Raw genomic sequence first — 13,139 nt, forward strand, 5'->3', positions numbered from 1 at the left:
TAAACACAATAAACCCACCCCTTTTATCAAAACCCAAGCATATTCACCCATTTAGGAAGAGGCAACTGACCAACAACTAGATCCGGAATCTAAGGTGCTATTGAACCTAGATGGACCGCACAAGGCTTCCACAATAGATGCCAAGGGGAATGTCAAAGAAAAATCTTGGAATGGTCAACAACTTTTAGGGATCGTGACACTGCTTCTGGGGGGCTGCTAAGGATTCTGTCTCCAGGTTTAGGAAAACAATCGTATCTTTGGAATTTTTACCCCGCCTTGCACATACAAAAAGCATCTAACACAATCAAAGGAGGGGGTGGTGCTAATGATGCTAATCCATTGACGAAGTGTAAAGTGCAGTGAATGCAGAACCTTGTACCATTCCTATAGGAACCCTGGGTGGAGAGAGCGAAGATGTTCCACCAATGCTCCCCTCAAACCTTCTGGCGAATGAGAGGCGTACAGAGGCACAAGCCAACTCCTTCGTGGAGCAACCTCCACCCAGGCCTGTGTTACCCCCAGGACCGGCACTGGGTAAGGACTCTGCTCCACTTAGCGAGGAGCTATTCAGGCAATTTATGACCTTAGCCGCAGCTTTTGCAGATTCTCGGGGCTCCAAGACTCGGGTACCCAAATCCCGCTGAAGAATACTAGAATAAGGGATTGGGGTGACACTGTCGTCGTGGAACGTATGTGGACTGAAAATTTTTAGATTATGGACCCACACCTAGACGAGGAGTCTCGCCCGGAGATAATTTTAATCCAAGAAACTATGCATCTGGGGCAATTTGAGGTTGATGGTTATACATATGTTCAGCATGCAATGAAGGGAGATTTGGGGCGCCCATCGTGTGGTCTAGCCGTATTGATAGGCAAAGCCAGTAGAATCTCCTCTGTATTAGTCCTAGCGGAGTATTCCATTTTAGCAGTTCTTATAAGTTTCCTTGGCAATTCCAAGAGTGAGATCCTGGTGATAGGTCTCCACTGGAATAAAGCGGTCATCTTATCTTGAAGTATCCAACCAACTAGTTAACATTTTTGAGGATGCCTTTTCCCATGATCCTAGCATCAAGGTTATCGTGGGGGGAGATTTTAATGCTACCTATACGGAGGTAGTTGATGTACTCAGTCCTCCATATTACCACGTAGGTGCGACCTCAAGATTAAATGGGAAGCGATAGGTAGATTTTCTTACATGGGACATCCAATTAGTTCCTTCGAACACAGGGTTATTTGCTCATACCTGGTCTCGTGGGCCTTATCGCTCACAGATTGATTACTTTTTTGTCTCTACCGCACTCCTGTGTAACATCGACAGGATGCTTACTTGCGATCTTGCTCTGGGTGACCATCTAGCTTTGAACCCAACCCTGAATGAGTGTATAAGGCGCTTTACCTGTAACCGTGCGCTAAGCTTAGTTGTACCTGATCGCCCCTCAATTTCAGTGAGGTGGGAATTCAAAATATGCCACAGGTTGGTGTCCCGCTTAAGGGACGACCCTCTGATTATTTCCCCCCCCCCCCCGATGATTGAGTAGGTCGTTTACAAGCTGAACACCAAAACATGAGGATCCGAGGACACACAGTAGTTGGTATTATTACAGAAAGAGCAAGGCAGTGCCTAGTCATCGTCACTGTTATAACATCTCAGTGGTGAATCTACTTAAAACAAAGAAAAGACGAGCTTTGGGTTCTGAAAAACTTGATTGGAATATTTATAAACAACTGAAACAAGTTCACCAACGGTATCGCAATAGGACAAAGCAGTTGAAATACGAACTGATGTTGGGCGATAATCAAAGGATGTTTTACCATCTATTAAATAAAGATACTAGACAGGTGTGGTCCACGTTGAGAGCCATGGCAGAAACTGGTGAACCCATGATAGAAGCCACAGTTGCGGCAGCTACCTGGGTCACATTTATACAGAATAAATACACACTTAAAATTAGATTTGTTAGCGCCCCTAAAAATCTGTTACTGAGAAATTCTCCGTGGTCGGTAGATGACATCAGGGCTATACAGATGATTAAGAGCTCCCGAGCCGGACGGGATTCCATCATGTCTGATAAAAGCTGACCCCGGTCCTGTGGGGCAAGATATTACAAACTAAGTAGGACAGTATTGATCATACAGGCGATATCCCCCCGTCCTGGTGTGCTGCCATCATCCCCATTTATAAAAAAAAGGGCATTGGGATGATCTTAATTTCAGGCCCATCGCACTGATGGATGCATCTGCGAAAACCTTTACCCATCAAGTCACTTCAGCACTATATTGTTTTACTTGATATGTTACCACAATCCCAAATAGGTTTTCGCAAACATATGAGATGCCTGTTAAATGCAACCATTGTGGCACATGTGTATGCACAAACCAAAACCCCATGCACCGGTCCGACCTACATGGCTGCATTGGACCTTACATCCGCATTTGATACGGTCATACGCTCACTCAAGATGATAGCCTTGGGCATTCCAAGTCATTTAGTGGCTAGGATTGCCCTTCTCCGTGAAGAATTATAGGATTAGGCTGACAAAGGAGGGTGCCATGACCGACTAGATACCAACTGAAATAGGCCTCAAGCAGGGTTGTAACCTGGCTGCTATTCTTTTCAATCTTTATTTAGCGGACCGGGAGACAGCCTGGTGCAATGCAGCCATATTTCCGGTTGAGATGGGCCGGTTGGCAATAAATTGGTTGTGTTTTGCTGATTTATTGTTCATGGATCGCACACCCTTTGGCCTGAAGGCAAAACTCATCATTCCAGCATTATGCCCTTAAGAACAATCTTCAGGTCAATCCAGTGAAGTCCTTCATTATCGGATTTGCAGATGGTAAGAGAACAGATGAATTTACATGGTCACTTAATGAGGTTGTTATACCTAAGGTTCAATCAGTAAGGTACTTCGGATACCAGCTTGCATCGAATTATTCTGTGGCCATGTGGAAAGAGGTTATTAACACAAAAGTGACAATTGACATCTCAAAGGGAGATAATTTATCACCGTTATTGTAAATCTTCACTGCTGCATTGCATAAAGTTCTACCTATTAAAAGGTAGAACCCATCATCTTGTATGCTCTAGACATCTGCACATTTGATAAGGAAGAGTTCCTGGATTGTGTACAGGGCATACTGTGGAAAAAGGTCCTTGGGGGTAGCAATGTCTACCCAGAATATTGTTATCTGTCATGAACTAGGCATGATGCCGCTGTCGGTTAAATGGCATTGGCGATTGCTCAATGGCTATATTAAAATGTTGATGCCACCTAAACAGACCCTTTCTGGCTACAGGAGTGTAGCCAGAAAGGTCTACCAACGTTTCAAACTGAACCAACTGATGACCAATGAAAGAATCCAATTCTGGGGAGACAATGAGGGTGCTATCACAACTGGCAGATGTCGCTTTGGTACCCAATCTAGTGAGCTGGAAACTCTTAAACATCTGACAATTACCTGCTCTTTCTTTGCATCCCAGCGGGTGATATAATCTGCTCATTTTTGTATACCAATTCCACAACTTGGAAACAGTCCTCTTGGGAGTGATGTGGGGGACTAGCCAATGGCTTTCGATAAGGCCAATGCAACTTTTGGTCATCATTGATGAAGCTTTGATCAGTAAAACAAAAAGGGGACATGGAAGAGATTTAATATTGGGGAGGAGAACTGCTCCCGCAGGGCCCGACTATTAGGAATTATGGTTTTCATAATTCAAGAGTGAAAGTGAATGAATTATTTTTTGTTTTCTTCATTTTATTTTATTATTTGATGCTTATAATCTAACTGTTTAATAAAGTACAATCCTAAAGCCAGGGCTAAGGTGTAATGTGATTAGAATATCGAAGTCTAGTATTGAAGACTAGAACATGGTGGTGTTATATCTATTGGTAATCTCTTGCGTCTAGTATAAGAATTAGCTTGTGTCTGTTTCTTAATGTGATTTTAGACTAATCAATTTGTACAGAATGAAATAAGAAATTATTTCTATTTTGCTTTATATCAAGAACATTTTTTTGTAAAGGTTTTGTTAAACCATAAACAAAAAGTATAAGGAGCTTAATGGATGTAGAAGACATGACCAAAATGTGTTGGCTTTGCTTAACATTTCTTTTTTTTTTTTAAACAGTTTGGGGTGGCCCTCCGCACCCCCCTCAACCACTTACCCCTACCTCAAGTTACACCCTTACCCCAACCGCCAATTCTATTTTTAAAAATGTGCCAAAAGTTCAAATATATGTGACCAACTCCACTTTAGACGGCAGCCAGGGTACGCGAGTGCGACTGATTGTGTAGGAATTTTATCAATATTGTCATGGAATACAGCAGACTCCAAAAGGAAACTGGCAGACAATGCTATAAAAGGAAACTGAATGGGTTTGTGATCATCCTACAAGGGACATGGTAAGAAGAGGACATGGTCTTTGATGGGTATCTGGTTTATCAGATAAAGGCAACAAAAAAAAAAAGGTGCTAAGAGGGAGGCACTATGGTGGTCTGGCGATCTTGGTTAAGGGCTCTTACTTGTGAGATCATTGAAGTAAAAGTGGAAACAGAAACGTTGAGCCAAGTACTCAAGCTGATTCCACGGGGGCCTCCCGGTGTCTTATTAAGATCTAGAATAGCCCGTCAGCAAAAGATGGCTTAGGACCTATTGAAGCCCTAACAGAGGTGATTGAAAGTCTACGAAAACAAGAGAAGGATGCAATGATAGTGTGTGGAGGTGACCTTAACCAGAACATTGGTAATGGCCCGACTGAAGGTCTTTTTGACCAGAATGAAGATGGGGCACTGGGAATCCCCTCCACCACAAACGATGGCTAAGAGGATGTGTGGTGCTGGGCCTAGATTGTGGAATTGGATGAGTCAGGACTTTGATCAACCAATGATAGATTTGAGGGGGACATTCCTGCTGCGATTACCTTCAGAAGCACAAGAGGAAGGTCAACTATAGATGTCCTGGTTTCCGTTAATATATGGGGATTGGTTAAAAATGTTAGAATATGGGGAAAACTACACTGACCATTACACTCTAAAATTAGTGATAAAATGGCCAGGTACTAAGCAGAGAGGTAACTGATCACATTACAGAAATTGCCTGTGAAGGTAATGCTACTAAAAGATTGAGATGGAATAATTCTACAAAAGCCATGTTGGGTAAAAAGATTATGAAAAACAATGGCGCTCATTGAGGCATTGTTGAACACAGATACTAATCCAGTGGTAATAGTACAAACCTTCATGCACCGGATGGTAAACATCGAAGAGGGACATATGGGGAGATGCCAGTCTAAAGTGAATAAGGGGTTTAAGGCGGGATAGCTTAAATTGTAGACTGGCAAAGGCAAATCTATTAGGCCTGCTTAAAAATAAGCTCACTTAGTAAGTTTTACCAAGCACAGGGAGGGGAAAATAAAGTGATTCCCGCACCCCGGAAAACAGGAGGCACGTGGTCAAAGTAAAGTGTGATGTTAACTTGTCACTTGAATGTGATAAAAGCCATCCAAAATGCAAAACACGATGTGCCCCAGGCAATAATGGAATACCGGATGAGTTTAAGATAATGTTGAATTGTGGGGTCCAATATTAACATGGTTTAATGCAATACAGAGTACAAACTCTATAGCAAGGGAATGATGGAGAGCAATCATTGTTCCAATTTATAAAAAGGCTGGCCCTTCTGGTCTTTTCCTTTGAGTGGGCAGACTTTTGTTCCTCCCTACTCTATTCCACCTGTGACTACTAGGCGACTTCAACATCCAACTAGACTCCCCTCGCACATCAACCACCCTCTTAACTGACCTCTGCTCCTCCCTACCCCTCTCCATTCTTCCCTATGGCCCTACCCATACTGCTGGGCACATGCTAGGTGCCATCATACCCTCCAAAAATCACTCTAGTCCCCCTGGCCACCCCTCTCCTGGTCTGACAACTCTCTCACCTCCCACCTGGATCCCTTTGGCCCTGTGACAACTCTTCAAAGCTCTGCCAACATTGTTCATGCGCACCCATCCAATGAAACCAGCGTCAGTCGCCGGCTTCTCTTCCAACTTCAATCTGCCTTGCCCACCCAACAGAGGTTTCCACTGATTGTTCTCAGCAACCTCTGTCCAACATCCTTGCACCATTCATGAGGATCCGCCTAAAACCTGCCTCCAAGCGCAACACCTGGTATGGGTCCTATCTTGCAGACCAAAAACGTTAAGTGCAGGGCTGCTGGACGGAAGTGGCATACATCAGGCGCACCCTCCGACAAACTGGCCTGCTGCCTGATCCAGAGACACTACAGACTCTCCAACCATGTCAAAAAAGCAAACACATTCAAGCACAATTGTCCAATGCATCCAACAGCAGAAATCTGCAGGGAACTTGCCAACCCATCCGCAGCATCCTCTGCCCCTACTCCTTCCCAGGCCCTCTGCAATGCACTCGCCTCTCACTTCACTTCCAAAACCCAGGTCATACTCAGCCTCGTCACACACTCGTCCAAACCAACCCTCACCCCTCTCTGCCTCCCACCATGCACCCTTCTTCACTCCCGTCTCCCCTGAACAAGTCACCTTAGCCGGCAACTCCATGAAGGTCTCGTCCAAACAGGCTGCTACTTGCGCCTCCAGAACCATCAAGGAAAACATTGTGTCTCGCCCCGGCTCTGGCTGATCACTGCAACCATTCTTTTGCTACTGGTTCTTTTCCATGCTCCCTCAAGCACTCCCTGTGCGCCCCCTCCTTTACAAACCCTCTGCAGGCCCTTCCTGACCTGCCAACTACTTCCCCATTTCCACCCTTCCTGGGAAAACTGAGAAGCTAGCCCTCCAACTCCACTCTCATACCAATCTTGTTGGCGGTCTACATGACCACCAGTATGGATTCCAAGCATCCAGAGGCACAGAAACTGCTCTTCTGAACACCTGTGAAGTACTGCTCGCATCTCCAGACTCCCATTTCCCTTCTGTACTCATCCTTCTTGACCTATTCTGCATTTGACAGTGAATCCTTCCATCCTCATAAAAAAGGCTCCATGACACCTTGGCATCTCGGAGCGGTCATTGGACTGGCTTACCTCCTTCCCGACTGTTCCTCCAAAACCTTTCTGGGTCCTTTCTCCTACCCTTCTTCCTCCACTACCTGTTGCATCCCAAGGGCTCCATTCCTTCACACTAGCTCTTTAACATATACCTTTCTCTGCTGGCACAACTCATTTCCTCCTTCTCCCCCAACTTCCAGTGCTACGCTGATTATACACAACCTTTCTTCAAACTTCCCAATGACGCCCTTGCACCCTCCTTCATCCCCGACTGCCTCTCTGCCATCCAGGCCTGGTGCACTGCCAATGAAGTCTGCCTCAATGCCAGCAAAACAGATTTTCCCTAGTGAGTCCCGTGCACCACACTTCCCTGCACTCTGGCCTTCATCCATCGTCACTCCCCTAACCCCTCCACTGTAGCTAGGTATCCAAGTCATCTTCGACTCATCCTCTCCTTATCCCTCATATTCAGGACATTTTGATTGCACATATGTTTTTCTCCTCTTTGCACTTACCCTGAGTACTTCTCCATGAGCAAAGCACCTATCCCTCACCCCTCCCCCTCTGCACTTGCATGTTCTGAACACTCAGAAGGCATAGTAGGTTCGCCCCCCCCCCCTTCCCTTTATTCTCATTTGTGCCATTATGCAATTTCTTTATCCTTGCTGTAATTGTGTCCCTTGTCCCCACCCTGTTTGCACTGTTGGCACTTTGAAACAGTTTTGCTAATTGTATAAGTGCCCAATAAAATATATACTTTCGGCTTCCATTAAAGTGGACGTGACAAACCATCCTCACAACTATAAATGCAAACCTATAACGCGAGCCCTCTATGTAGTCAGTCAACTGAGACTCTGAAACCTCTAATGCAACACTAAGCTCCCCACATGTAGCTTACATAAGTTTTAAACAAACAGACTTCCCATCACTACTGTAATCCTAAGTGAATAGGATTTTAAGTGGTATGGGTGAGAGTCCAAATATTCTTCAATCAGAAGGTGGGTGTGTGCATGTATGCTGTACATCCAACTCCCATATCAAATGCCCTCATTACCCCCAAGCATAGCTTATTTTAAATAGCAACTGGGACTAATAAGGCATTTGCTTGTTGCAGCAAATGCCACGCTACAAGATGGATTCAAAACAAACAGAAGCTTGTAGGAAGTAACAGTAAAATCAATTACAGTAAAGTCACTTGATACAACATGGGCAATTATTCCGGATCTTACCTTAGGAGCATATGGAGTCTTTGGTTTCTGGAAGAACCTGGTGATTTCCGACTTCCCGGCTTTTATCCGCTAGAATAAAAGTTCACATAATATATCAAGGTCACTTCAGAAAGCCAAATCTGGGAACAAAAGGCCATTAAGACTTTCTTTAAATTAGTATCGATTTTGACAATAGAGAAGAACAGGGCACTTCATGCACCATGCAAGCATCAGAAAAATGTTCTAGGAGCTACAGCATTACAATATAATAAATCTCATGAGGACTAGCTTTACCTTGCCTAAATCCATGTACCATTATCAAAGAAGACTCCTTTAAAGATTTTCCACAAGTCCTGCTGGGATTACTTATGAAGATCAGCACACCCGTGATAAGCTATGTTAACCCTTATGTTTAAACACTCTTCGAGTCGAAGGGAAAGCATTCAAGGCTTCACTCAAGAGAACAAGGTGGCAAGTCGGGTACAGGTGACAATCCTAAGTACCCAGAGGAATGGTCACACATTACTTGAAAATACACTACTAAAGGTGTAACATGAGATCTATATTCATAGACAATTGCTATAAGAAAAATAAGCAGCCGGTGTCCTGAAAGGGACACCAAATTACAATTCAAGCAAGTGATTAACATTAAGAAATGTTAAACCGCTTAGTACTTCAGAATTTAGAGATCAAATGTTTGATTCACAGGAATAAAGAAAAAAAATGCACCCCACACGTATAAGTGATAACTGTCAAAATATATGACTTTTGTAGGCAAGTAGCTTAGGAAGCAATCTCCCAGGTGACGTCAAGGCAATAAATGATTTTAAAACAAATACCCCACAAATCAAGTGGTCCATGATAAGACGGCAGATGTGGGGTACACATTCCGAGGCAGACCATGTCCCAAGTCAATTGACAAGGCACAGGTTGCAGCTCTGGGGTGCTTGGTCTGCAAGCAGACCCACAGTGGTTTAAGAAAAGGACTGACCATGCAGACAAGGTTGGCGGACCCCCCAAGAGGCCAGCATCAAAACAGACACTGAAGGTCAGCATGGTCTTCACATCCTCCTTTGAAGACCAGCCCGCCAATCCTCAGCGTTCGTCCTTTACATGTGAGAGGAATCTCCACTGTCCTGCAGTGTAAATTCACGACACTGCATTACAGGTGTCTTCCAAAGACTTTAACCCTTGGACTGCCCAATGGGACCTTGTCATAGGAGGCCAAATAATAGCTGCAGAGCAGAAGGCTCGGACTTGTCCCAGTCAACCCATTTAAAGTAAATTACCCTGAACCCATTTAAAGTAAATTACCCAACAGAGTTCCCTCTGTTCATGTGGTAGCAGAATTTGGCCAACGAGGCCTCAGACCCATTACTGAGCTTCCAGCAGGATGCTCTATTAAGCCTTCAATTCCAGGTAGAAAAGGAGCAATTCCAGGCAGTAGTTGAACGGTTTGGGGGGGTTGGAGGGGCATCAAGTTGCAAGCTACTAGCCAGACCCAAGAGTACATTTTTTGCTAGCTAATGGCTCATGTAAATTACAGTCTCCAGATACAGACGGGGCTCGGGTGCACAACACATTTGACAGCCTCCATATCAATAGTGGCCAGTGTCAGAGGTGTAACAGGTCATCCACCTGAAGGTTCCAACCAACACCACATGCCCTACTCTGTAGGTGGCAATGACAAGTCAAAGGGAAAGGGTGCATTTAGTCCCCATAGATAAGAGTACACCAGATCAATCTAAAGCCAAATGTATTACTTGTACCTAGCGGTACCCCTAGACACACCAAAACAGTCTTGTTCAGAATCCTTCATACCAATATACAGTATTCCTACACAGCCTTAAATGCACGAGTAACCGAAAGTAAACCATGTACAAAGTACCTAGAGAGTGAAAAAAAACAAAGCAATGGGCATAGGGCTATCAAAAGCTACAATATACATTTGTCCCACAGTACTGGGCCTAAATAGGACCCAGTCCATGGAGCTTCAAGTAGTAACACTAACCACAAGTGGCTACTGTTACATTACTGTGCCCTATGGGATCGAGTTACAGGGAGGGATTGATTACTTTTAATTCCCAAATTCATCACAAGTAGTTCCTACAATTCCAGTCTTATAACGGCACTCTTCTAGGCCAGAAAGGGTCCCCTACCTTAAGGCACTCATTCCAGGAGGATTTGCAGGAAGGAGGCACAGCAAAGATAAAGAAACTCACCACCTTACCCTACTTTTCCAGTTTGGCAGTCTTCTGCTGGAGCCAAGGCTAGGGGAAAACACCAGGATGGACTTTAAGCAGCCTTAAAAAGAACCCAGGACAAAGGAACAAGGATTCAGCCAGTATGGCAAAGCCAGATCTGAAATGCAGCAACCCATCTTTTTGTTAATACTCCAATGTCTACTGATACATTGGGCTACTAAAGACTGAACCCTTGGTGAAGTAGAAAACTAAATTACAGCTTCCACCAACCCACAAGACCATTGTAGTGTGTTCAAAAAAATAAATTACCCTGGAAAAAGCAACCATGTGCTTGGCCTCAAATGGGCTACTGGAGGACAGCACATGAAAGTTACAATAGCAGGATATTATATTTTTCTGGACAGAGGGATTTGCACTCAAGTCAAAGATCCAGGAAAATTAAAACACAAACTGGATGTAAAAGTTACTCACCATAGTGATTACTATATTGCTAGTCCAGGCCACTCATCCTTAATGGGTTGTGGGGAGTCAGCTGACACTACGAGATGAGGCAAGACAGCCTAGCAAAAACACTACCAGTTTACAGTACACACACCCGTCCAAATAACAATGCAAGGCTGGGGGAGTTCTGCATTTCCCAAACTTTGCATGGACCATTAGTGATGCAGGCTGCAGCAAAGCAGGCCTGAATATAATCAGGAGGTACTTTTTGCACCTCCCTGCACACCGAGGGCCATTAGGGCAAAACAGAGAACATTACGGAGTCTGTGCATTCCTTGGGAGCCAGGAAGCTTGACCTCCCATGTCAGGGTTGGGTGGGAGGGGGCGATGTGCTGCTCCAAAGTGGGTCCTATCACCAACCTTTCATGCGGTAGCTGCTGTGGGCCACCCTTGCTCCGTCAGGAGCTCCTTTCCATTCATAGTCGCAGGCCTAGTGCTGTTCTTGGTGCAGCTCCTCCCTCAGTCTCATAAGCTAGGCCCTTTGGACTGCCTTGATTTTCTTTATTCTGTGCAGACGGACTCAATTATTGAAATCCTGTACCTCAAGAGTTCACTAGGATGATTTGTCATTGCTGCTATCAAAATACATTTCCCAAATTAAGATGGTGGGTTATGTGGCAACTGACACTAAAGGTATTTTGGGGCATATTGCTTTGCGCTCGCATGCGCTTTAGAACCTTGCTCGATATTCACATAATTGTGTCGAATTCTGCATGGCTTCTGCTTCGCATCATAACTACTTATGCATTTATTTTTAGTCAACTTAAATTTCTTTTGCTGAATAATCACCTAAAAGGCATCTGAAAATACAAGGAGGAATCTCCCTCTATCGCCAATCTTAGACCCAAAAGTGAATCTTCCATAACAGCCCTGATCCAGCTTGGGAGACCAATCAGATTGAATTAAAGGCCTTACAACCAATGCCAAACTTCAGCAAACTGGGATGAGGAGCTGTAAATGAGTATTTCCGGATTTCTGTATATAGAAGGCCTTAATGCCCCACTAATATTTATTAATTTAAATAATTAGTGGCGCATTAAGGCCTTCTATAAAACATAACTCCAGAACCCTACAGGGGTGTTGGATAATCAGCAGTTGAAATAACCAGCGCCTCAATGGCCTACAGGAGGGAGCGACAGCTGACTATTCAATTCAATTCTTTAAAATAAAGGTTACCCAAGCTTCTAAAAATTCAGCCCACTAGGATTCAATATTCAGAGCGCATTGGGGTTGGTCGCAGAGCGCTCAGCCCAAAGTAGGTCACACTGGACCTTGATTTTCATACTGTTAGAATTTGCTCAGGTGCAGGAGTGTACCCAAGGCAAGAGAATGTGAGCAGCTATTTTGGAACAGACAATATTCTTATCAGGAAGTGCCCAAAACTGCAGCCTCATACAGAAAAATGTGAGGTATGGACACTACTCGTGTGAGGAGCAAACAAAGATTAACTTCTGAAGCAAATACTTTAACTTCTCTAACAGGACTATACAGCACCATTAGTAACCCTTTCAAATGCACTGACATATTGGCAGGTTAGTAGAATAGCACCAGCCTTCCTCTTTTTTCCAGAGGAACTACTCTCAGATGTTTCACTGCAAGCTTGAAAGCTACATAGCTACATCCGTTCTGGACATCTAGATATAGAAGATGGTATTTTATTTGTGGTTTATTTTGTTGGTACAGTATCTGATGTGGATAATATCCTTTATGTAATTCTCATTTTTCCCGTTTTCCCTCAGTTTGTTTGGATTAGCCTTTGGACTAGCCAGCCAAGTTGCGCACATTGTTCAGAGGGTACCCCATACAAAGTTAGATAATTGTTTATATAGATCATCCTCACTTTAATTTGGTTAAAAATAAACCATAAAAGCAGAATACATCTGACAATCCAACTATCTTGCAAAAATGATTTAAAAAAAGGTTAACTTAAGGACATAATAAAAGGCCAGATGCATTTGTCCCTCTGTCAGATGCAGTAGCTTCACCTGTTGTCACCGCTAGAGGGGGCTGTAAGCTATTCATTATATAAAGTAAAAAATGACACAAAATGATACGCAAGAACACTTTTCTAAAACAATCAGTATGGATTTTATAGGTACATCATACATTCGTGCATTTGAACAACCAGTGCATAGAAAAGATTAACTTTGTAAGAGCACAGAGTTTATATAAAACGTACTCAAATTGATTAAGTTTGTG

The 13,139-nt window shown here is 43.8% G+C and overlaps 1 protein-coding gene across 1 annotated transcript in view; it reads right to left on the reverse strand.

Annotated features, from left to right (window-relative positions):
• The window catches only part of CHAF1A (chromatin assembly factor 1 subunit A), a 616,874-nt gene that overhangs the window by 457,068 nt on the left and 146,667 nt on the right, over nucleotides 1–13,139 (reverse strand). The window contains exon 7 of the mRNA XM_069649371.1: nucleotides 8,257–8,325. Within this exon, the coding sequence (XP_069505472.1) occupies nucleotides 8,257–8,325 (69 nt within the window). The remainder of the gene's footprint in view (nucleotides 1–8,256; nucleotides 8,326–13,139) is intronic.

Source organism: Ambystoma mexicanum, chromosome 1p (genome assembly GCF_040938575.1).
Source record: "Ambystoma mexicanum isolate Mex_15411 chromosome 1p, UKY_AmexF1_1, whole genome shotgun sequence".
Taxonomy (NCBI): Eukaryota; Metazoa; Chordata; class Amphibia; order Caudata; family Ambystomatidae; genus Ambystoma; species Ambystoma mexicanum.